Genomic DNA, 26,484 nt, shown 5'->3' with positions numbered 1-26,484 from the left:
AACATGACATTTCATTGTTTAATTTCAACTTCATGTTCAAAAAGTTACATAGTATTTTAACAATTAAAATGTGCTGAAGCACAGCGTCCTACACATCTAAAAGCCACTTGGGACAAATACAGAACATTTCAATGAGCATAAAAAAGAAACCTGTATATGTATAATAAAAAGTGTAAAACACAGACACAATAAAAATCATTAAACATCACCATTAATGTAAATAAAATGAAACAGGAAATGTACAAAAGTCTGTGGTAGCACAGAAGGAGGAGTGGGTTTTGAACGTAACTGAAGTTTGCTTTAATCGAACATGTTGTCGTCGTCGTCATCTTCCTCGATGTCCGACTCGTGAAAGTACTTCACTTCTTTCTTGGCCCGACCCGGCCGATCACGGGATTTCGCACTCATCGCACTCAGGCTGTTGTCGTTGTCGTCCTCGTCCTCCTCATCATCAGATGGAGGTTTCTGGGGTTTCTGCGAAGACTGAGGAGTTATTAGATTTACCATTGAAAATATAAACTGCATTTCATTTACAAGATTGATCAGATTGGTTATTTAGCTTGTGTGTGTGTTAATCATATAATTATTGATTCAATAGATGTAAATCTCAGAAAGCCTTATACTGCTTTTTCAGATTAGCTGCAGTTTTCCAAGGTGAACCAATGGTCTTAGGCCTTGTCTACACTAATGCAGATTATTGTTGTACAGATATTTCCCCCTCTGGTCAAAAAAAATATAAATCTCTGTCCAACTGAGAACACAAAAATGACCTCAAATCCTTAAACATGCAATCCAGTCCAACTGATGCACAAAAAAGTCTATATAAACAATCCATCGCATACCAGAGAGGAACATTGTGGTCTAATGTTCAGTGAGGCAAACGTCTGAGAACGTCGCTTATGTGGAGCAGTTACACTGAATTCAACTGTTAACTTGTAATTATACCTAGCAGTGTTTATCAAACGTAAAACTGATAAATAGCCGACAATGTAAAAAAAACAAAAAAAAAAACAGTGGACATGCATGAAGTGAGCCGTCTAATGTCATTGTTTCCTGTACACATGGATACACAGGAACCATAGTATTTAAAAGAACACAGGGAGAGACTCACTCTGCTGGCAGGTGCGTTCATTTTCTTCATTGGACTGTAATCGTCTTCAGCGGCAGAGCCCTTCCTCTTCCTCCCTCGACCTTTACCTGCAAAGAGTCAACCAACCAGGACAAAACGTGACCAAAAACTCACAAGGATAAACATCTCTTTACTGTGATACTGGTCGAATATTCAGTGTACCTTTGAGAGCTGGTGATGGCTTTTTGGACCCGGTGTCCGAGTCAGAGTCCCATATGGATTTATCTGGCTTCTTTGCTTTTGGTGCTGGTGTCTTCTTAGGTTTGGGAGCTGCATCGGAAGGTTTCTTAGTTGCTGTAGATCACAAATAACAAGCTGCTCATTAAATCATTGCAAGGATCCTAACTGGCGGCAGTGGAAAATGACTGTGGACTATAGTGGCATCCGATCTTGATGGTGGATCATCATTTTTCTGGATTCTGACCATAGACTATGATTGCAGCAGGACTACTTGATATATACTATTGAAGTTATCCTTCAAAATGTTTACCCTCATCAATGCTGCTAAAACCTTTATCTTGATGATGTTTTCCTACACCTGGCATCTATTGCACTTCTGTCCGTCCTGGGAGAGGGATCCCTCACATGTGTCTCTCTGAGGTTTCAACGTATTTTTACCCTGTTAAAAGGGTTTTTAGTAGTTTTTCCTTACTCTTGTTGAGTGTTAAGGACAGAGGATGTCACACCATGTTAAAGCCCTATCAGACGAATTGTGATTTGTGAATATGGGCTATACAAATAAAATTTGATTGATTGATTGATTGGTTGATTGATTGATTGACACAGGCCTTGACCCCTTCACTAAGAACCTATATGCTGGCGGATTGTTTCTTCTCCATTTCTGTTTTGTTTGTTATATTAATATCACTATGTACATAAAAATGGATTTTCTATTTCCACTACGAGTGAACTGATGAACATTGTCAATCAATCAATCAAATTCAATCAAATTTTATTTGTATAACCCATATTCACAGATCATAATTTGTCGCATAGGGCATATGTCAGTAATCTCTTTCTGGTGTCACTGTGCAGCAGCTGTGATGCTGCATTAGAGCTCCCTCTGCTGGACGTCAGTCAACATTACCTTTCTTTGACGGCAGTAGTTTGTCAAAGGCAGAGCTGCTGGAGTAGGTTGAGAACACAGGGCCGTTGTCATCTTCACTGTCTGACTTGGACCGATCTACAAATCGCAGACACAAGACAACGTAATGAAGCCATTCATTAATGACACTTTCTTATCATGGCCAGTTATGCTCTGTAGGCTTGATGTAAACATGATGCTTCCCCTGACATCTGCTTTGACTTGGAATTATTACATAACATTTACGTAACTGTGGCTTCATTACAGATGCTGCTGTTGTCCTGAAACACTCACAACTTATTGCGTAACAGGTTTCTTAAATGGCTGAATGGTTCAGTGCCAGAAGATGCAGCCACTGTTTTAATTTAACACTTTACTACAAGTTAGAATATGTCACTGCATAAAAATGTTTTTATTTCAAACGGAATTGAACATTTTTACGTTTGTGTCATATTGAAATATGTTTCTAATATCTAATCCTGTAAGTGCTACCAGAAAATTAACTTGTCTTTAACCCACATAGGTCTCTTTCCCACTGGTCAAAAAACAAAGTAACATCCACTAACAACTGGCTATTTTTCTGCTAAGGGAATGTTTATAATGTGATATTACTCCTGTGTCTGTGATTCTGCATTCTCCAGAGAGTTAACTGTCCAGTCAAACTCACTAAGCAGGAAAAAGAAGGACCTTGGTGTCAAAGAGACCAAGAAACTGACGGTAAACGTGTCAGAGTTTGTTCTGTAGAGATCAAAGAACCTGCCAGAAAAAGGACATCCCAGCAGAACTTCATCAACCAGGGCCTTTATAGTAGAGTGGCGGCATAGAAGCCACATTGAGCCATTTTTCAAAACCAGTGTAACTTAATTTCTAGTATTGCATTATGGGTTGTTTGTAACATTGATGTAGCTAGGCTTGCGTGTTTTCAAGTCAGTTTCTAGCGAGTCCCTCAGACAGTGCCAAGCTTAAGTACCAAAAAAAGGTCCACACTGTTTAAATGTCTGTATAAAAAAAAGTTGATTTGAAAAATGAATTAAAAATGAATTAACATTAATTTAAAGCCAAAATAAGTTGAAGATTAGTTTATTATCCTGTTCTTCCTAATAACGAAACGGTTTGAAATGATTGGATTCACTCTGCATTTTCCACAGAAGGTGAGTACGACTGCACACAGAAACGGAGCCTCTACTCACCACTGTCATTGCTTTTTTCAGAGGTCGACTTGGAGGAGAAGATGCTGGTTGTCTCCTTCTCTTTAGATACAGGCGCAGACCTTCAAAAACAAACAAACCAAAAGCAGCCTTAATGATGAGCAGACAGTGGGGAGGGGACAGGATGTGAGGGGAGAGAGGGAGGCCGACATACAACAAAGATGTCAGGCTGGATGTAACCAGCGTCATAGAGATTAGTGAAGCACCACGAAAGGTTTAACATGTGACAGTGCAATCCAACTGCCAGTCTCCATGTCAACACAATGTCTCCAGTCCCGGCTCACTTGTAAATTATTTTGCCCTCATATTTGAATAAGCGCCTGAACCATGGTTTTGTTCTTACGTGGGCTTTTTTACGGGAGGAGGGTACGAGTCTTCATCCTCATCCTCCTCTTCCTCATTGTCGTCGAAGCGTCCCTTGGTGTCAGACGAAGGGAAGGTATCTTTAAACGACCTCACCGGAGAAGAAGCCACATTGTCGTCTCTCGTCTCCTCGTCCTCGGCCTCTTCCTCCTCCGAGAAGTCAAATGTGTATTTTGGCTTGGAGGCTGAAAGACAAACAGCAGAGAGTGCGTCACACCACAGTGTTACTGCAGCGGGTTCCACTGCCTCGTACAAGCATTAGCTCTGTTTCAGCTGGGTTGCATCAGACGACACTCAGACACTTGAAGCCGGCAGAGGATAATCAGCCTGAGGTAACCAGAGCTGACTGACTTCGTATTCTAACAGGGAGGAACACTGCATTTGTTGGGGATTATTTTCAGTCATGGATTCATCCACATTTGGTGGTGTAGTGAGTGTGTGTGTGTGTGTGTGTGTGTGTGTGTGTGTGTGTGTGTGTGTGTGTTTGTGCATGAGCATGTCTTTGTATAGTTATGCGGACCAATTCAAAGGGCTGAATCAGGGTTAAGACTTGGTTTTAACCAATTAGCTTAAGGTTAATGTTAGGCTTAGGCATTTAGTTGTGATGGTTAAGGTTAGGGTAAGGGGTTAGGGAATACATTATGTCAATGAGTCTCCTCGCAAGAGAGACAAGTGTGTGTTTTTAGAAACAGCAGAAAAACATGTTTGCCGGAGTCCAAAGATTTGTCTCAGGATATATCGACTTAGACCAACAGCCCAAACACCCAACACGCTTAGTTAACTTTCTGAATGTAACCAGGAAAAGATCAAATTCCCTCAGGCAGAAAAACTCAGAAGAATCCTTTGGTGATTTGATTATCAATATAGTTTCTGATAAACGTTCTGTTAATATCAAATAACTGTCACAGTTCAGCACCAGATTTAACGATAGTTGGTGCTCCTGAGGGCCCCATCTTACCTGATGCCCTGAAGGACTTGGTCTCTCTGGGGATGAGCGGCTCGCTGTTCTCCAGGTCACTTTCAGAGTTGGACTCATCCTCAGACCAGGGGTTTCTCTTCTTCACCTTCTTGGCGGGGGTTCCTTTGGGTGTTGGCGGTTTTCTTGCCCTAGGAGCTGCTGCAACAGGGTGCACAACAGAACCAGACTGTTAACTGTCAGTTTTGTCACTGAGGCGCTCCCTGCTCAATATTGGATTAGTTCTCTCATTGCACTGCAAAGCATCAAAGAGGCTTTGGGCACAAACTATTCTCAAAGCAGACAGACAAAGAGCCAACGCTGAATCATGTCTGGAAAGTTGTGGTTCACAAATATCAGTCTACACTGATTCATTATTTATCTACTGATACAACAAATCCAAAACAACGTATAACCAGTGTTGAGCCAGTTCAGACTTACAAAGACCTAGTAAAAAGTTGAAAGAGATGAAAATGAACTGGTTCACATTCTTTTGTTTTGTTTTTCATTGGAATGGTTATGATTTAGGTGACAAACTTACGATCATTTATTTAGTTATTAATCGATTGGAGTCGGATCATGAATGGGGATTCTCGGTCACTTTAACACTGAGTCCTGACTCTGAGCGTCACATCTCGTGTTGTACGGAGCACAACATGTTTAAATGCAGCCTCCTAAACTCTGGAGCGAGTCAAACAAACACTAAGTTACTTCATGTACTGATCTGGGGCCTCATCAGACATCGCTGAATCCTTGTTTCCTCCTCATTCTTCCATTCGCGTGCATTCATCACGCAGAATCAAGCACCAGTGTCACGGCAATATTTATTTATTCAGAGCATCGGACCGATTACCTCACATCAGTGGATCCTAACCTCCACTCTGGGATATTATTTATAATTTCTTGGAAATGATCTCCAGTGTGCCTGATGGCACAGTCCAGTTCACTTCAGCGATTTAACACATGCAGTGTTAGAAGATATTATTAAAACGTATTAATGACTCGGCTCTGTAACTCCGCTGTTTAATGGAATCTGAACATAATTACTAAAGCTGTTGGTCGTAAGCCCCTTCGTAATGTAAATGACGAAGGGGATCAATAATCTGGCTTCAGTTCACCACCTCAAGTTTGCATCGCCCCTTTCCCGTCTCCAAAACATCCGTATGCATGGGTCAGAGTTTGGATGGAAATACACACATTTTCCCATCAATTTAGTTTTTATATATCCCAACGTTTGTATGAGAAGTGGCGTGACTTGTAATGAGGGCCCCTGTGTAAAGGTGAAAGTTAAAGTTCTCAACCTTGAGTAAGTTTCACCTCAAGAACATTGTAAGTGAGAAAAATGTATCCATTTCCATATTTTGCCTTTTAAATAAACATATTTGGATGGAAACAAACAAGATAAATTCAGGTCGAGCAAAAAGAGAATAATGTCAACATGTTAGATGTAACAGATGAGGAAGGTGCTGACCAGGCTCTTTTTTCTCTTTCTTGACACGTGGAGCCTTTGGTTTGGGACCAGAATTAACTCCCGTTGCTCCCGTTGCTCCTGTTGCTCCCATTGCTCCTGTTGCTCCCGTTGCTCCCTCTGCAGCCAAACCCTCATCATCAAACTCCGACTTCATCGTCAGATCTGCGTCACCCTGAGACAGAAAAACAACTTGTAAAAAAACATCCTGACATTACTCTCTTCAGTTGTGAATTACATGAGCAGATGTTACCTTCTTCTTTTTGGTCAATTTCTTGGCAGCGTCAGATTTGAGTGGTGTGGTCGGAGGCGCCACTCTGCGGCCATACGGTGACGGCATGGTCTCCTCCAGGTTCAGCTTCTTCGCTTTAGGTTTGCCAACTTTACCCTTCACCAGTTTGACGGCCTTTCCTAAATTCTGGTCCTCTCGCTCTTGAGCCTCCACTTTCTGAAAGATATCACAAAGCAATATTTAGAAGAAGACTTTTAAAATATATCTTAACAACATAACCTGAGAGGAATTTATTCCTCTGAACTGCTGGAAGCCTTTTAAAAACAGTGTGAAACACTGGTTCAGTAGGGTTGGCCATACTTTACGCATTCCGTGTCCCCTTGGAGTTGCATACTTGTTATAGACAAACGAAAATGCCTCACTGTTCATACTAAAATGAAGGTCTGTAGTGGTCTGGCGTTGTGTACCCAAACCCATGTTCTATTCCAGTAGGTGAATATACTTGTAACTGTAGCATGTGCAGTCGACGTATAATGAGACAGGTTGACTTTAGTATTTATATTACGGGTTTCAGCCAGGTCTCTCCTGAGATATACGATTTGTGATTAAGGAGATGCACTTGAAACATAAACCCTTCGCATTGATTGACATGTATTTTTAAAGAACTGCAACCAATATTTGTGAAAATCCCATGTACAAAATTGTGCCACCAGTTAGCAAGGTCAACATTTTTTGGCTGCATGCGGATGACTGCAGCAGGCTTCATGCATACCCTAGTGAACATTGGTGGATGACATTTATATCACAAGGTCCATAGCAGACCCTAGTGGACGTTGAATTTTGAATTTGCTTTGAGTATGTTGGATTGACAGCAGGGTAAAACAAAACTTTTTTACATTTGGGGGAATTTCATTATTTGCTTCTGGTGGGAAGTTCAATGAAAACACTGACATCTCATCAGTTAAATAGGACGCTACAACCACAAGCCGGTCACATTAGCCACAACTAGCATGGCTCTGTCCAACGGTAACAAAACCACTTCTTTCTCTAAATGTCTTCTTTAATTTTTTACAGATTCGTTGATCAGTGAGCTCTGAAGGTGATAGAGGGAGAATTGTATTGCTTATTCATCAACGCCTGTTATAAAAGGGTGAAATTAAAAAAAAAACTGCTAGAGTATAAAATTATGTTTTACTGATGGATCGTTTGCCGTGAAAATGTACATGATATTGACTTTCGGTTAGTTTTATGACCATCTTAAAATCTGAATTAACAACTTTACAACCATTGACTTCTAACAGCAGAGTGAAGTGGAAATGTTTGCTGAGACGACAATAAGAGGCAAAAACAAACTTACATCCAGTTCCTCTATGAAGACTGCCAAGTCCTCCTTCCACAAATCATCAGAGGATTTCTTCTGGATATCGCTGAGTTCTCCTCTCTGCACATCAACAAACACATTCTCTTTGTTCATCGACATCAAACCCACTGAACAAAACACTTAACACCTATTGAGCTGGGGGCTGATTACTATTTGGCGATCCACTGATAAACAAATAAATACAAACATTCACTCTATAATTACAATCATCAAGTGTCTAAGATGTGGGTGTCTTGTGAGATAAAAATGAAAGCAAACATGAAATATAACAAAGGAGTCATACCTTCTGGTCCCTCTGTTTGAGCAGCTCCTCCACCTTCTCTTTAGTCAGGCACCAAAGAGGCATGTTAAGGATGTAGTTGTAGTTTGGTCCCGACGAGGAGCCAGAGTCCACTGAGCTGTCGCTATCATTACCGTCACGGTAATCTTCTTCCTGAGCCTGACAGAGAAGAACACAAACATTATACCCTGCTGCTTACTCCACTACCCTGTTAATTTACTGACATACTGTCATTTATGGCACTTTGTTTCATGTGAGAGAACCTTCCACGTGTAAGAAATTGTTGCAAAGGTAACTATTAGGTGTCATCTTTTTCATTGCAATTTATAACTATTTACACTACCTATAGTGATCCTTATTAAGTGAATATGATAACTGTATGTAGATGCAAGTGTGAGGTATTTCAACAGTACCTTCTCCTGAGCTTTGCCCCAGGCTGCTACTGGATCAGATTCATAACCTTTCTGGACCAGCATGCGAATCAGTTCACGCTTCGATTTGTTTTCTGTAAGCATTCAAATTGAGGGTAAAAAAAACTGGTAACACAATCAAACAAACACTATTCTATTAACAGCTGATAGGAAGTGTTTTTTACCGATTGAAACTTTCCCTTCAATTTTCTCCAGGACAAAGCGAGCCTGGTTGGACAACTTGGAGGCCTCGGCTCCCAGGTTGCCCAGTAACCAGTCTTTCCTCAGTTTGTAGTAGTTCAGGCGGAGATCAAAGAACTCTTTGAGGATGTCTTGGACTGAATCGTACCTCTTCATACATCCCATGTGGTCGAACAGAACCTGAGGATAAAGTCATTTTTAAAAATCAGTTCAGGTATCTCAGAAAAGAAGTAGACCCAGCAGGAAATGGTTGGTAAACACTTTACCATGGAGTTGCAGGTGAGGCTGGACTGCAGCTTGAAGACTTTGTGAAGACCAGCCGCCTCAGCCTGGGCCAGTTTCTCCTCAGACATGCGGACCACAAACTTGACTGTGGTGTCTGTGTGGTACTCCTTATAATCGTTGATGAGAGCTGGTGTTTTGTCAGTGCCCTGCAGCATGGGCTCCAGCACAGACTCCTTATAGGCCTGCACACAAGCGCAAACAAAATTATTTACACTAAGGCAAATATATGAACACAAAGGTTTTAATATCATAGTAACCGTTTTAGATCATAACACATTTAATTTTCTCCTGTAGAAGAAGTTAAATTAAAGACTACTTGAAAAGAAAAGGTGCAATATCATGGATTACAGGAGGCGCAAGTAATGGAGCTGAAGTGTACCTGTGTCCATGTCCTGACAGGAAGCTCTATGATCTCAATGGTGTTTTTATCTATGACCGACACCTCTCCACTAACCAGGTACTGGTTCTGACCCAGCTCATGGATCACCCCTTTGAAGTTTTTGTAGCTGGGAAGCTAAATGAGGACAAACAAGGAGACAAAAATATTTAAACAAATGCCACAAATTTTTTTATTTCATTTTAGGCTCTCATACTTTTTGGTTTTTCTGGTTTTATGAAATGTGATGCCACATTGGATATAAACAAGTCTTTCCTTTCCATAAGTGAATTAAAAAGGCTATTTAACACTTCCAATGTCTCTAAAAGGCATGATGAGGGATGGGTAGTCTGGATAAAATGTACAGATACAATAAAAGGGAAACTACCACAGCATTTAAGTTAGGGACAAATCTCTGACATCTGACACATTTATATTGTAACTTTTAAACAGTGCATCATCATATCACCTACGCCTACTCAATGTCAGAACCAGAAAACTCAGACAAAGTCATCCACCAAGTTGCTTGTGGTGTAAACACCAACTCAATCAGGAGTGTAATAACAGTTTACCATTGGCAGAGGATCCTGGTGGTTGAGCATGCGGTTGATGTTGTTGACGATCTCTCGGACGTCATAGTTTGGGATCTTACACGCCCAGCCTGTCCCGATGCCCTCAGCACCATTCACCAGCACCAATGGAATAATGGGAATGTACCACTCGGGCTCCACCTTCTGGTTGTCATCGTACAGGAACTTGAGCAGGTTGGAGTCCACTCCAGGGTACAACAGCTTGGCAAGAGGACTGTGGAAAATGACATGACAACATGAGGAGACTGGCCACCTCCAAAGGGATTGTCCATTTGTCTAGGTTTTTCGGGACATTTGGAAATCCTGAAACGCTAGGTAACAAGTATCAGCTAAGCCACTTGACATAAATTAAAAAAATCTAACCAGTCTATTCATCATCGCTTTACCTGAGCATTGTAAAAATGTAACGAGGGCTGGCAGCATCTTTGCCTCCATTGATGCGAGTACCAAACTGACCGAGAGGCTGCAGGATGTTCACGTTGTTGCTGCCCACAAAGTTCTGGGCCAAGTTCACAATGGTCATCATGAGAGCTTGCTACACAGACAAAATAAAGTGGGTGATCAGTAATAGTGAACAGAAAACAGACAAACAAAGACATTTATCTTAATAAAACTAATCTTAAAGCGTGACAGAAATAGTCTTCCTGAACCTATTTAAGACCTAGTACGCAGTATTTAAACCAAGTGGGGACTTTGGATATTTAGGATTGAACATTCAATAGAAATCTCAAGCTAGCCTAAAAACTACTCACCTATCCCATTGTTATAATTCAGTAAATATGCCATATGTCTGAAAGACAGTGATTTGACCGTACCTCTCCATGATGGTAGGCTGACATCTCTGCCACTGAACCAGCCAGCTGTGCTACCTTCACTTCCCTCTTGTCGTTCCTCTTCATGCAGGTGAACAGCACTTTTCTCTGACCTGGCTTCAAGCCTAGAAAAATGCCACAAACACCGTCAAAGGGAGACTGTACCAGAATGGCTGAATGAAAACAATCTGTACACTACACAACAGCTCTTTTCTAAAGTCAGAACACAAACTGAGAAAATGGAGTAAATATACAAACCATCAACCAAAGATGGGATTGATCTCTCATTGTCAGAGTTGGAGAACAAAATCAACTCTTTGTTGATGAAGTCATTGTAGGAGAGGTGTCTGGCCTGAGTTCCATATAGGTATTGCTGAAAATAAATTAAATAAACATCAATAAATGTACTTAAATCTGTGGTATAATGTGATACCAGTGTGATTTTACATTATATTTTACAGATTGAGAACACTGCTTCAAATGGATGTGAGGATCTAAATGATCCAAAATAATCCCCACAGAGGAAGCAGCACAGATATTAAACTAAAACATCTTCAATCAAAGACGATGTTTGTTCCTTTCATCATGCCTGTAAGAAAAGCATCAAACCTCTGGTAGGCCGTGCAGCCTCCTCTGTCGTCTGTCTTCCATGAAGTTAGTCAGCCACTCCTTCCTGTCATCTGTCTTCTTCTTACTGAAAGCCTGAAACAAAACAATGACAATTATGAGGGTCATCCTTGAATTACTAAACAAAGATGATATTGCAGGTTTATCTTGACTTTGTCAACTACATTACAAGTGTGATAAATGCTTATTTGCAGCGATACAATACAACATCTTAAAATTATCCCTGCATTCAATATTATTGCTTTCCAAAAAAAGGTGTCAATGAAATTTAAATAATTGTTATTGAGAATACATACATTCAAAATATATTCCAATTTTCAATGGAGGACTAACTGTTATCCTTTAAAGATCAACAAACATTCAAAAGCCATAACATTTGAAAGCATGGCTGATAATCTCAGAGGATTTCCTTCAGTTTTATAAAATTGTAAGTGTTTATGTTTTAATTAATGGTGATATTTCATTCTGTTTTACACTGGATATTGTTTTTCAGAATTTAGTTTTCCTGCAGACCATTATGGAGTTGTGTTGTTAAACTCACCAGAGTGATGGCAGCATCGTCCTCTACACCAGTGTATCTGAATGTGATGCGGTTTTTCTCCATTTCAGAAAAGTATTCCTTTGCCTCTTTACTTGTACTTGTTCCCAAACCTGGAAGATAAATGTAACATGGTTAAATTGAATAGTTTTTCACACAACCACAGAAAATAATTTTTTTTGTAATAAATCTGTTAATTTACAAAGTTTACAATGATATGTTTAAAGACATGAGTATCAAACCTTTGTAGTACTTTATATGCCAGGTTTTAAAGTTCTCTGTCTGTTTCTTCCACTCATCAAACTCTGGAATACTGTAGAAGCACTGTTCCTGCTTGTTCTTGGTCACCTGCAGACAACAAATAAAAATGGCTGAGCTACAGATTTACAATGCATATCTATATGTTGTGCAAATAGTTAATCACACAGAATCATATAAAAAGAGCAGTCCAGGCAAACAATATCCCTTCCGTCACATGCTAAAGGTGCAGGTTGCTGTGCATTAAAGATGAACCGAATGATCTGTGTCTAGTGAAAATCACTAGTCTATTCTGTACTGTAGCTACCATCTGTACTGAAAATGCTTTATGTGTCTCTTACTTTGACGATGGGTGTGATAAACTCCTCCAGGAAGGTGTGTTTCAGCAGCGAGGGCCAGTTGTGATGGAAGAAGTTGATGAGCAGACCTTTGATATGGGACCCATCTTGATCCTAGGACAAGCGTATAGGTGTTAGAAGCATACAACAGGAGGATGGGCTTTAAGTTGTATTAAATCTGAGGGACTGTGCATGAAGCAGATTACCTGATCAGTCATGATCATGATCCTGCCGTAGCGTAGGGTCCTCAGTGACTCTGGGTCCTCGTAACTCTTCTTGTATTGAAGGCCAACGATTTTGATGATGTTATTTATCTCAGCATTTTCCATGATCTGTTGTCAAAAAGGTTGATGGGTCATAATAGAGCTTCAAAAGGAAAGATTTCTAATGATAATATTTAATCACTTAATTATGTAAAAGAAAAGTTGCTTTGAGCTCATAGATTTGACAAAACCAAAACAATTTGCTGGATCATAAAGCTGCAAAGGCATGCAAAGATTCCCCACTAGTTTTTGAAGTGAACGTATATACACAACCCCTGCAGCAAAAGCCCTTAGCTTTTCATCAGATGTTTATTTCATAGACTTTAAAAGTAGGATAAATAATAAATGGTTATTGCTGCATATACAGAAGTTTCAGCACTTCACTAATTCAGTGCTTAGTAACTTTCTGTCAGAAAGATATCACAGCCGTTAATCATTTTTTGTAGCAGTGAAGAATCTTTGTGTGTTTAAGATCTATCTAAGATTTTTAGTGATGTTCAGGTCTGGGGACTGAAGAAGTTATTCCAAAAGCTCCTACTTTTAATTTTGAGTTATGCTTTAGATCATTTAGAAATAAGCCTCTTTATAGTTCTACTTTCTTAACTGCACAATGTGTCTTGTGCTACACAAACAAACGATAAACACCACACACACTCCTTTATAAGACATGTTTGAACATAAAACAAAAACAGCGTCTATGTAGCCTTCAAGAAGTAACTAAAAAGAAAAGACTTAAGATTATAAACAGAAAAAGTGGTACGTAGGTAAATAATGAGATTTCAGGTATCAAGCAAAGCTCAAAGAATGTAAGATAACAGCAGAGGCTGCACATGCAATGTACTGACACACACAAACACTATGTACTCGAGTGACAGGATGGTTGCCGGCTCACATTGCATGTTCGGTGTTCTTGTACCGTGCCGTATCTTGCCCAAGGATAATTCGGCACTGGGAATGTGGGAGAAGTACGTAAACCCCAAGTGCAGCTCAGGTCCCAAGAACCTCTGACCAGTGACGTTGTCCCCAGTCAACGAGCAAATTGAGCGCAGGTCAGCGGGGGAGTAAGGAGGGAGGGTTATACGGCACGGTACAAGGACACCGAACATGCAATGTGAGCCGGCAACCATCCTGCAGCACCGGGTTTGTATTGTTCGGTAGCGCCAGTATTGTAAAAAGAGAGCACTGTGGCAATTTTGGTATCGACTAGGTACCCAAGTATCAGTTCTCGTGACATCCCTTAAACCAACATTGCAAGGTCACATCCACCACTATGTTGACAACAAGTGTAATATTTTGGCTAAAGACTGTGTGGTGTATTGATCTAGATGAAGTCAACGGGTGAGGTCTGATCCATTACACCATAAACCTTGTATTTTCTACTGAAAGTGTACTCAAGCAATATTATATCACACTACCACAAAGCTGAAGGACTTAAAAAACAAGCTCCAAAAATCCTGGATCTCACTCTTCCCATAATGAAATGTCAGTGTCTTTCCTCAGACCCTTGCTGCCAGGTGTACGGGTTAGGGTTAGGGTTAGAAACCACACAGCCCATAACTCACCTCTACAGCTGTTTCCCCACTAATGATTGAGTTAATTCATTGACTGACTGTTATTTTTGTTCACCAAGTGGTTATGAAAATTGTCCAGTATCCCACCTGCTTGTGTGTTGCCTCTCGCACGTTTAGGATCTTTCCTCTTAGTGGAAACACTCCATAGCGGTCACGGCCAATGACTCCCAGTCCAGAGACAGCCAGAGACTTAGCTGAGTCTCCCTCAGTGAGGATGAGTGTGCACTCACCGGAGTGTTTGCCACCTAGGACACAAATATGAAATAGAGCAGTCTTTAGCACTGAATAATCTGTATATCAATTCAAAGGATGGGATTCATCCAAAAATGCTAATAGAATATTCCTTTCATATGTCAATTAATGTTTACACACCAGCGTCGTTGGCGTCGTCAAGCTTGGGGATGCCTTTGATCTTGCTGTACTTCACTGATGAGCACTTTTTATTTAGCTGTGTCTGAGCTTTGAACTTCACCCAGTTGAGAATACTCTCCACAATCCCACAGTTGGTGGCCTGTGGGTGACAAAAGACACTTTTGAGTGACGGATGCCCAACTACGTTACAAGAGCAGCTCAAAACAGATTTAGAAGTTTAAATGAGGGAAGTGTTCTTACAGCGCGGACAAACTTATCTGACAGAGGACACTTGGACCCAAAACTTTTGGTTTGGAGTGTCATGTTCTCCTTGGTCTGGGAGTCAAAGGAGGGATTCTCAATCAGAGCGTTCACAAACACCCAGACATGGTTCTTCACCTGAGGCACAGACGAGAAAAAGGTTCATCAGCACACAACTACAAGATACATTTATTTGTCCCAAACACATGCACAGACATGCACAGGCACACTCATGCAATGTAGGGAAATTTAACCTCTGCTTTCAACCCATCTGGTGCAGGACACACAGAGCAGTGAGCAGCCATGTACGGCGCACAGGGAGCAGATGTTAGAGGAGTAAGGTGCCTTGCTCAGGGGCACTAGACAGGGTAGGGAGAATCCTCTTGGATTTTTGGACAGATCAATCCAGGTTTGTCTTTTGTTGTTTCTCCGTGGAGTCGAACCAGAGACCTTTTCTGACCATAGTCCAAGTTTCTGCCACTAGTCCACCGCCTCATTTACTTTGATAAGAAATGTTGCGCAAATAATCAGTTGAGCTACCTGGAAGGGTTTCACAGACACTCCTGCCTTATTCTTCTTCTTCACCACTTCTATAAGTTTGGCCACAATCTGGTCCACCACATAGTCGATGTGTCTGCCACCCTGAAAAAGACATATACTCATGTTAAAAACATTTCTTTCTTTTTTTTTCTACTCATTCCACTTCAACCACTTTTTACTCTCTGCTAGTTCACTGCTTCATACCTTGGTCGTGGCAATGCTGTTCACAAAGCTGATTTGCTGAAATCCTTTTTCACTCATGGTGAGGCAAACCTCCCAGCGATCATTCACAGTTTCATTGACCACCTTCAGGGGCACGCCCGTCTCATCCATTTTGTCCTTCACATACAGATCCACATAGCTACGGAACCCAGTGATCTTTGGATGCAGGACAGGTTCAGGTTAAGTGAGTTACACAAGTAAGCTGAATAAGACCATTTGACAACTGTTAGGAGGACTGCTATTTGTTATGACCTCATTAATGTTAAGGTAGACAACAACAACAACAACAATAATAACAACAGCAGCAGGGAAGATATTTGAATTAAACATCCTTCACTACCAACCGTCAAGAGTCATTAATTACAGAAAACAGAAAAAAAAAGAGTATGGTCTATGACACAATGTCACATAGCTGGAAGACACAAGAAAATAACAAAAATATAAACATCTTTCTTCATCATTAATCATCTGCCACATTCCTGTCTGTCACAGTTAAGACATTTTTTTTTAAACCTCAACATTAACATTAAAGCTAAGCAGTCTAGCAGGGAAGAAGTGTATAATGAGATTGACACTTACGGGTAACTTTTTGCCATTCAGTGTAACTTTGACTCCTTTGCAGGAGCCTGCTATATCATAAGCTCTGCGGGTAAGAAGTGCTACAATATCCTTGTCCAGCTTCTCCATCTTGAACTTGGACAGGTCTGGCTGAAATGTGACGCTGGTGAAATCCTCCCCATCAAAGAACTTGACCTTGGGGTCAGAAGTCTTGGTCATGTTGTTCTGCCACGTCTGAGGAAAACCAAACACAGGTTATCGCACACAAACTCTTGACTGAAAATGTTTTGCTTCCACTTGAGTTCATAATTCTTAGATTTTGTGCAGGACCCTTGTGAACTCAGAACACCCTTACTATGTCCAGTGCATTCACACCAAACATCGGTGACAGACAAACACCCTGTGTCTTCCCAGCTCTGCTCAAATAACCCACAGGGGCTGAAGCTCGAAACGATGGTATTACACACAACCTTACCTCAGATATGACCAGATGTCAAAACCCTATAAAACAGTAATGCTTTCATTCATTATTCGTGTAATTAAAATAATGGGGAAAGACAGTACAGGACACCTGCTAAAATTACCAATAAAAAAACAAGCCAACGCTAATACAGAGAAAATTTTGAAGTGGACAAACCACAAAAATGATATTGATACAGCAATATTAACGCCAGGTATTTAATATTTGAAAAGAGAAAAAGCTGAACATTTATAACGGATACAAACAGAATCTGTAAAATAAAACAATAGATTTAATCTTAATTCATAGCAATACTGCTAATGACCGATTGATCCAGGGCCCTTGTGTAACATAGTTGCTGAACCCGGAGATGAGTTCAGCTGCAGAACAGCTGATCTCTTTTGGTCAACATTGGGGCTACAATATTGTCATTCATCATGGCAACATGAGGCCATGTGTCTTTCCAACGACTGATTGATCATAGATCAGAGGAAGTGATGTTAGTAAATACAAGGTCATGGTATCAAATTCTTATCCAGTCTGAATCTTAACCTCTTAACAATGTCAACTCTTCCAGACGAGGGCCCACTCAAAAGCCGAATGATTTACTTTCATAAGCTGAATTTCAACAAAAGGGTATAGGAACTGTTTTCGAAGAAACAAAAGGTTCCTGCAGAGTATTGTTCACATATGTGCAAAAATGAGTATAATGATGTAAGAACAACTGATGGTGACAACAAGCCAGTGTTATAAAAATTAAGCAGATCATAGGCAGAAATTAAAAGGGGCTGTACAGGCTGGAGAACTGTGAGAATGTAAAATCTTAGCTTCACCTCTGAAAGCTCCCCCCCAAGGATGTCTGTACTTCAGGGAAGAACTACCCCAAGAGCAGAGACTTTTTGGGGGGTAGAAATGTTTTCCCCTAATTAAGATCCAAGTCCCTACAGTTAAATCTAAGTTCCTGTTCGGGGTACCTTCAGAAAAAGGATGGTATACTTTTTCTCCCCTTCTCTCTCATCCCGTTTCCTGTTACTAAGTCAAAAATATAGAAGGCAAAAAGGCCCACTTTGATCTGGACTACTTGAATGAAGAATGGGGGAGAGAAGTTCTGTATCAGACAGGATCTTCAGGCTCAGCAGGAGACAAACTCTGGGTTTGTTGCAGAAAAACTGCCAGTGAGTAGGTTAGCTTCACAGAATTACCACAGTGACAGACTGAGCTCAAGTCACCTCAGTTTCCCTCAACTCTAAATAAAGAGAAGTGTAGAGTCCCCCTCACCTGTTTGAAGCTATGTCTGTATTCCTTGCAGGCCGTTTCCACCGTGAACTTGGTACTGAAGATGTTGCAGAGTTTAGCACCGTAACCATTTCTCCCACCTGGAGGCAGATAAACAGTTAGCATCACAGAGGTTAAAGTTCACCTCTCTGAACTGACTTTAACGACCACTAATACAATATTTCAAGAGGGCTCCTCTCACCTGTGACCTTTTTCTCGTTATCATCATAGTTGCTGGAGGTGAGGAGGTGGCCAAAAATGAGAGCTGGAACATACATCTTCTCATCCTTATGCTCCACCACAGGAATTCCTTTTCCATTGTTCCATATGGAGATGGTGTTGGACTCACTGGTGGAGGCAGGGCACAGGGAAATAGATAAGTTACAGAGGTGATCAAATCTAAAATACTGTACATTCATATTTAAGACCTGCTATTAGACCTCAATCGTTTGGCCAAATATCATGTCAGATTCTTAGTCCTGATCACTTACAAACGCTGTTACAGAGTGGAGACAGTGTTAAGCAGAGGTCTGTCTGACTGTATACTGAACGCGTCAACACTCACGGTGAGAGCAAGATCTACTGAGTTTATGTTGAATTGTAACTGCCTGGCGAAGACGGAAATACTTTGTTTAACTGGACACTGGCGCCGGCTAGATTTCGTTTAGTGCTGCCGATAGAGAGTCTGACTGTGACAGATGGTCAGTGTGTTTGTGTGTGAGAAAGAACAATAGCAAGCGACAGCATGCAGCGAGCGGTGTTATATATGCCAGGGGAGACTGTGGAGAAGATTAGAGCAAGTAATGTCACTTGCGGTGAAGGTGTGTGAGAGTGACTAAGTAGTATTGAGAGGAGCAGTGAGAGTTGGCGTGTGTCACAGAGGAGCAAAGCACACTGAATGTTACGGGGCAGAAGCCTAGCACTTGTCAGACCTGGACTTGAAATGACAAGTAGACTCCAGTTACGGTTTTAAAACAGCTTCAGATAGGTGAAACATTTAACCTTATATGAGAACACATAAATAAAGGACACATCAAACTCATCTGAACCCAACTGTGAGCTGACAAACCTTAAAATGGAAATCCCAAGAGTCTTCAGTTACATTCGCTGATAATTTCAGTAAAATAAGAAGTACGTTCATGCTGAGTTTAATATGTGGGCGGTTAATGAAAGAAATCCGTCATCGACACAGCTCCCACGCTGCCATTCACCAAAGAAAAATGAATGAAGATTGAAATAAGAATGCATGACTAAAAGAAAGAGTAACAGCAGTGAAGACCTAGTGTTAGAGTGAAGAAAAGTCATAAACACTATATCCTTTCTTGTGCATGAATGTTTTACTCACACAGGAAATTTTAGCTCTGTATTTATCTGCAAATCTGGAAGCACCCAGTGAAGTGTCATCCATTCTATTATTTAGCAGACTGAATGTAATGGATGATAAAGTGAGGCTGGAATCCTGCAGTATGTGATGGTAAAGACTTAAATTAGGATATTCATTTAGCTGTATCGCGATGGGGACAAAGTGGTGGTGGCATTAAAACCTGAAATTAAAAAGAGATTAATCAGGAGGTTTATCAACAGAAGTAAAAAGGGGATAATGTTGCTCTTTAACAAATATATTCAATATCTATCATTGCACTCCCTCCCAGGTAAGGTTTGGTTTGCGGTTACTAAAAAACCAAGATATTTGAGTGGTTTATAAGCTCGCCCAGTGGAGAGGAGCATTAACTTCTCTATAAAACCACATTAGCAGCAGAGACCAGAGGGCTAATGGTATCGTTTATACAGCGGGGGGACATTAGAGAGAGCGGCGGCTCAGCTGAAGGACATGCTGCTGTTTAAGCAGTCAGATGTGGAAACATTTGACAGGCTGGAGGTGAACCGCATATAAAACAAACGCTCAGTGCGATTCAGAACAGGCTCATTATACTGTATACTGCCTGCATCCATGACTCAAACCCCCTCCATCTACTGCATGTTTTCACCAAACCCTGGAGGCCTGGAGCTGATAGTACTTCATTCTGACAGAAGAACATATAGAGTCTGATAATTTTATCATGAAGCAGTGCACTCACGGGTCGACGGTGATCTTAATGGATGTCATGTTCTTGTCCCTTTGTTTGTTGTCTGATGCATTCACTGGCAAGGGGAAGAAAACAGAAAAAGATTTTAACATTCACAAGTATTCACAAATAAACTTAATTGCAGCAATTAAGTTTATTTCTACATTCATACATGGTCAATCAACGTGTTTTTTACCTACGAGTATAAATATTAAGCATAATATAAACATTTAAAATGTATTATGGGATTTTCCACCGACCAACGTTGTTGTACGTCTTTAATAATTCAACTACCGGGCCGGCGCAAAGAAAATGCACAGACTGGTGTCTGGAAGCGCTTTTTCATTTGCAGGGTGATATCAGACACTGCCACTGACAGTAACACCATATGACCAAATCTGAGAGAGTTCATCTAAGGAGCAGAATAAACAATTAACACCTATTCCAATTATTTCTTTGATGCTGACCTTCCGAAAATGGCCACAAAAATGTTCTGGCTCATCACTTGGAATAAGAAGTGGATCTCATTTCACACGTCACATTTGATTTGATTATAATTCAATAGACATTTATTCACATTTAAAAATCTGGTCGCATCTGTCCGCGTTTCCCTGCCCTGCAAATAATTCTGTCTGCAAACAGTTCCATCCCCCATCAGGTAAAATAAGTGAGTGGAACCCAAGAAGGTGTTCCATTATATCAAATGTAAGCGTCATACAGTAAACTGACTCTGTTTGGGTCTAGAACGGATGGCAGACAAGGAACTATATCTGAAAATATCACAGAGGGATCTGGGTTGTTGTGATGGGCCTTTTTTTCAGTAGAACACCATTAAATTAAACAGACTTAACAGCAGATTGATGCCTCGCTCTGAAAATGTGAGAAATAATAAACATATTGATAAGAGTAACTACAATGTGGACATTACGACAACTGATCATAAATCATGTACGTACGGCCCAACTTAGATAAGTTTAGTAAACCAAACAAAGAAAGAAATTGTAATTTCACACAGGCTTAAGGTCAGTGTACCTTTTATATTAGCTGAGAGGGATTCTGCCATGAAAGTAACTACTCTGGCTCCAAGTCTCTCGTGTCATTACTTGGACAGTGATCATTTTCAGACAATGGAACGTGTCAAACACAGGCTGAGAGGGCCGAGTATGCAGATCCTTGACAATACTCGCACATGGCAAGAACCGGGGCACATCAGCAGTGCAGCATTACGCCTACATTTTACTGAGTCATTAAAAGGAATATGTAATACAGATTGTACAACGGCTTTATTAGCCTTTATTCATCCAGTAAAAGCTGACTGTGCATGCTTGCATTTCCACAGTAAAAATAAATGAGACTTTTTCCACAGAGATCTCTATTCATGCTGCAAACAGAGCACACATAGACACGCTCACACAGGGAAACTAATCTCTCTGTACAGTCCTAGATCAGTGCTACTGAGCGCAGCTAACACCACACTGTGAGCGATGTTGACATTTTTATGGACTTCAATATTCCAGTTAGAGGGGGACAATCTCAAATGACAAATGAACCATTATATTAACTGTGTAGATGATAGTGTCAGAGGATGATGAGCAGTAAGCGTTCGCTTACCAAGAATTTCATCAAAGATTTTGTACAGCCCGGGAACGTAGGTGATTTCCCTCTGGTTCATGCCGATATCTTCATCAAAAACCCACATTTGCTGAAAGGTAGAAAATAAAAACAGGATAAGAGATCAAGTGTAAGCATATTTTTTATTCAGAATTAATGGCTGGACACCTCCTCAACCTACACTCAGGAAAAATCAATTGTCATATTACTCAATAAGGAAATGAACTGTTAGTTGCTGTCCTAAAACCTGCAACCAATTATTTTCTGTCAAAACTTAATTGACTACTTTTTTCAACTGAATTTAAACAAAGCTGTTGTTACCGCACCCAAGGACATTCAGGGTTCATACACATTTTGACCAATGGATTTCCATGACTTTTCAATAACTTTACAGTACACCAAATTTCCATGACCGAACATTTTGTGAAATCTCTGTGAATAAGCGAAAAAGTGACAAAATGTAGTTAAACTAACAATGAGAATTCCGAGGCATACAGTATACCCAAGTATGCCTGCTTCTATTTTGACTGTATTTCTTTAAAAGTATATGAATTATTTAAAACTCAGCGTAAATGAACGACATGAAAATATGAATATAACAAATTTCCATGACTTTTCCAAAACTTTTGGGATTTTATTTTTTTACATGACTTTTCCTGGCCTGGAGAAACACATTTTAAAATTCCATGACTTTTCCAGGTTTTCCATGACCGTAGGAACCCTACACATTACATTTTGACCTACAATGTCCAGCATGTGAAATTAGAGAATGCTGGAAATATTACATTAGAGAAAAGTTTTTGACTGCAACATGCTGCTTCACTGGCTGGTTTGCTCCTCCTCAGCGAGGAGAGAGCACACATCTCTTATGTGTTAATCCAATATTCAAATGTCTTTACAATACTTGTGACTTCCAAAAGATCTATGTGATAATGAGGCATCTCCTTGGTTACGGAGAACTGTGGCATCTCAGGAATGGTTATGTGCAGAAACACAACACATATGGATGAGGGAATATTTTGTCTGCCTTGTTTCTCTACTGGCTCTGCTGGTGTAATGCCACACTTCGCAGGTCAGATAGCAGCTAATCCCACATGACAATATATGCTTCTGGTGTATCTTGGCCAACTGGCTAAAGAAAGCTGTGGTCCACGGTGAACCATCAGGAGGAATATCAAGAGCATTAGTTTGTCATGCACCTGAAAATTCTCCCAGCTGATTGCTCGGTCCAACCTTAAGATGTTTAGTTGTGCAATGTTGCCACAGACAGACTGTGAGACTCCGGCTGCATCCAAAATGATAAGTTTTTGTAATAAAACACGCTACTAATATTCATCATTTACACTGCAGTCCATGCATTGGAGCCAGGGGCCCTTTAATCAAATTTGTTAAAAAGTCACATTTTCTTTTTCTGTTCAATGATACTTTAGCTGCTTTCCTGTTGTGACTACTGCCCATCATCTGAAGTCCTTTCTGCTAATTTTTACTATAACTACACCCTTTCTGGTATAACTGCTTTTTTTCCTTGTAGTCCAACTAGTCCTAGGTACTCAAATAAATACCATACTATCCAGTATGAAGCCATGCATTTTCCATTCTCTTCACAATAAAAACCTTAAAAACAAATTAATGAATTCAGTCCACAGCAACGCTGAAGTTCTTTTATTTTGAAACAGGTAGGCTACAGGAAATGCAAATATTGTAAATATATAAATTCTTAATAAATTCAAAAAATAAACATTGAAACAGCGCTGAAAGATAATTTTTCAGTCTATTCTGCAGTGAACTGCACTGTGAAAAAATAATCCGCAAGACCTCAAATCTCTAAAAGAGCAGTCCTGCTTCCACGGCTGAACCGCAGCCTGAATGTCAGAATGTCTACAGTGGACAGCAGTTCGCTCGGGACTCACCTGTGTGGTGGGCTCCACGGAGCCGATATATGTGTCTGGACGGAGAAGAATGTGCTCCAGCTGGGTCTTCTTCTGATACACTCGCTCCACAGACAACTTGGAGGCCGCCTTATCTTTCTTGGTCCCTTCCATCTTGCTGGCATCCCCTCTGCCGTTCGCTGCCTCCTGTTTAACAGAGTTGTTTTAGTTATTAATGGATGCATGACTCTGGTTAAGCTCCGAGCCCTGTGAGAAAACACTGTGCTGTTGACACCAGATTATCAGTGTTTACCACCACAGGGAGGAGGCCTTGTCCTCCCATTGGCTTCACAGTGACACTGGTGACAGATAGAAGAAGCAGAGTACTGGACACTAGAATGTATATGGACGGTGGAGGATTATCAGTTTCATAGTGAAGTGCTCTGGCACTCTCCCTCTAACCTCAGTTATATTTTAGCAAATTAAATATCTTCCGAGTCCTGGTGAATTTTAGAAGCAAGATTTCCAAATTTGTTTTAAATTATTGATGACAAGAAGAAGGATTTAATTGCAAGAGGTTTTTAAGGATTTACGCAAATAGCAGAAAAAACCTGCAGACCATGTGCATTAAACAGTTTATCTTCATGCATGATGCGGCTCTTTGAACAATATCAGGCAAGTGCAATTTCTAGAATGTAATAAAAGTCCTTCCGACAAGATATACGAGAACCACATGTGAGCTTGAGGGTTGTTTTCCTCTACTAAACAATCCAAAATAAAACCTGTGACAGTCTCACAACTACAATCCTGAAACGTGTTAAGATGTTTCTTCAGTTAAACAATGATAAAACTGAGATCATTGTTTTTTGAGACATGACAGGACAATTTAAAATCAGTGCTCAGCTTCAGTCCGTAGAATTAAAAACCAAGACAGAAATCTTGATATCGTCACAGACTCAAATATGAACTTCAATAGCCATGTTTACACAATTACAAAGTCTGCCTCTTATCAAAATGAGAATATGTAGAGGATTAAATAACTTGGAAAACGTATCCATGTCTTTTTATATTTCCACTTGTCTACATTGGTTGTGTTAATAGGCCTCAGATCTCTGAGGTCTGCTTTCTGTGCCCACAATTAAAAACCATACATGGAGAGGCAACGTTCAGTTTTTATACTCTACATCTGAGGAACAAACTCCTAGAGAGCTGTAGGTCTGCAACTCTCTGTTCCTTTAAATCAATGCTGAGGACTTCACTGTTTGCCACAGCCTTTTAATAAATCAAGTAATTGCTATTCAATTACACTGCACTGTAACGTCTGCCTTTGAATTTCTTATTTAATGTGCTCATTTCCCTTCCAAGTTCGCCTTATTTCAGGATGCTTTCTTTTTAAATTGCCTAATGCTTACACATTTCCTCATGATGCCTTCTATATCTTATATAAAGGACTTTGCCTTAAAGTTTACATGTGCTGTACAAATTCATTTGCCACACTTTACAGCAGATAATCTAAATAATATATAAACAATCACTCATCATATGTCCATACTCTTACTTTCCATATTAAAAAGAGTGCTGTTAATGATATGTATGAGCTAATACTGAGTAATTACTAACAGACAGATGGTATTCACAGCCAGTCTACATAAGAGGGGCACAGTTTGACTGAGATTAATCATCTCCGTAGTATATTTGTGGTTGACGTGAATCAGAGTAATTTACAAACTAACTCTGCGCTCCTGACGGCCGACGTGATGCGTATAGGAGTCAACGGGAAACAATAAATACACAGAAGCTTCATAGAGGTGTGTTGCTCCATACATTATGCGTGTACTACCGTAAACAGTGTCCCTAACATTATAAGTAGTAACGCAGGGTTCTTCCGTCTACGAGTGTTTAATTACCACAGATCACGGTAAGTCTGTACTAGACGCTACATTTTTCTTCAAAACAAACTTTATTTTGAAAATGTAAACTATGGCTCCGTGAAGCGGCAGCTGAGTTGAAGTGTGTTGTAGAAACTTGAGGACACTGCACCGATCAGCTGTTCGTCTGTGGCCCTTTGTATCCCGGCATGAATATCAATGGAGACCGCAGCTGTCTCCTCTTCACTGGACCGGACACACGGGGGATTTAAATGCTAGCTCCCAGCTTGTAGCTACCCGCGGCACCGCGCTGACATGAACACAGCACTTGTGTACATGTACTGTATACCTACTCCTTGTGTTATACACCCTATATAAGTGAGTTAGGAAGTTGTGCATCACACCAACTCACCAGCCAAGCCATAGCCCCGCTTCCTGCTGCGCCGTTGGACATCTTCCTTTGTGGTCCTCTTGTCTGTAGTGATGCTGCTCGCACTGTGTTCTCAATTCCCCCGAAGTTAAAAGTCCATCCGCATAACAAACGTCTCAGTGGCTGGAAGCTGCACGAAGCTGCTCGTCTCCCATGTTCTCCCCTGGTCTGCGGCGAGGATAGTCCTTTCGAATGTCTCAGAACAAGCAGAGGACGGGAGAGTGTCGCGGCTATTGTTAAAATCGACGAGCGGTGGCACAGCAGGCCCGAACTTCAACAAAGATGCTAACGCGGCTGGCAGCTGCTAAATAAATACTGTACAGAAAGCGCGCATGGGCGGGCTCGCGATTCACCGGGAGCGCTCCACGGAATTGAACAGGAGTTTCACTGAAATGCTGCGGAAACGTCCGACTTAAATAGTTTTCATTTAGATATGAAAACGACTGTCAGCTAGCAGCTAGATCCGCCATCCACAAGACAGACAGCGAATCGTATCGAGGATAAACAGACCAATCAGGCGGCTGCTTTTCAAAGACGCCGGTACTTCGGCCAATGGGAGAAGTGGACCTTTAAAGACACCGTCTCTTTATTCTCAACGCAAGGTG

At 40.7% G+C, this 26,484-nt stretch overlaps 1 protein-coding gene across 3 annotated transcripts; it reads right to left on the bottom strand.

The window, feature by feature from the left end:
• On the bottom strand, positions 1–26,373 carry top2b (DNA topoisomerase II beta). 3 transcript variants are annotated; one of them, XM_053447076.1, is made up of 36 exons: positions 25,862–26,373; positions 23,624–23,788; positions 21,714–21,804; positions 20,115–20,178; positions 18,239–18,384; positions 18,040–18,137; positions 16,323–16,535; positions 15,726–15,899; positions 15,522–15,623; positions 14,982–15,119; positions 14,742–14,880; positions 14,457–14,614; positions 12,742–12,867; positions 12,539–12,649; positions 12,182–12,287; positions 11,943–12,052; positions 11,384–11,476; positions 11,033–11,147; positions 10,778–10,899; positions 10,349–10,497; positions 9,945–10,176; positions 9,376–9,510; positions 8,978–9,178; positions 8,696–8,891; positions 8,514–8,605; positions 8,104–8,259; positions 7,797–7,880; positions 6,461–6,655; positions 6,211–6,382; positions 4,743–4,901; positions 3,765–3,969; positions 3,404–3,483; positions 2,217–2,312; positions 1,292–1,423; positions 1,112–1,197; positions 1–483 (listed from the first exon to the last, which is right to left on the bottom strand). In XM_053447076.1, exons 1-36 carry the CDS (start codon positions 25,901–25,903, stop codon positions 301–303), a joined length of 4,866 nt encoding a protein of 1,621 aa, XP_053303051.1. In that variant the 5' UTR covers positions 25,904–26,373; the 3' UTR covers positions 1–300. The 3 variants fall into 3 exon arrangements, with proteins under 3 accessions (XP_053303051.1, XP_053303053.1, XP_053303052.1); XM_053447078.1 differs by having other exon boundaries at positions 1–474; XM_053447077.1 differs by having other exon boundaries at positions 4,743–4,898.
• Positions 26,374–26,484: the final 111 nt, after the last annotated feature.

The sequence above is a fragment of the Pleuronectes platessa genome, chromosome 18 (assembly GCF_947347685.1).
Source record: "Pleuronectes platessa chromosome 18, fPlePla1.1, whole genome shotgun sequence".
Taxonomy (NCBI): Eukaryota; Metazoa; Chordata; class Actinopteri; order Pleuronectiformes; family Pleuronectidae; genus Pleuronectes; species Pleuronectes platessa.
Note: the sequence above shows the minus strand (reverse complement) of the source record. Positions and strands in the feature narration are given on the sequence as shown.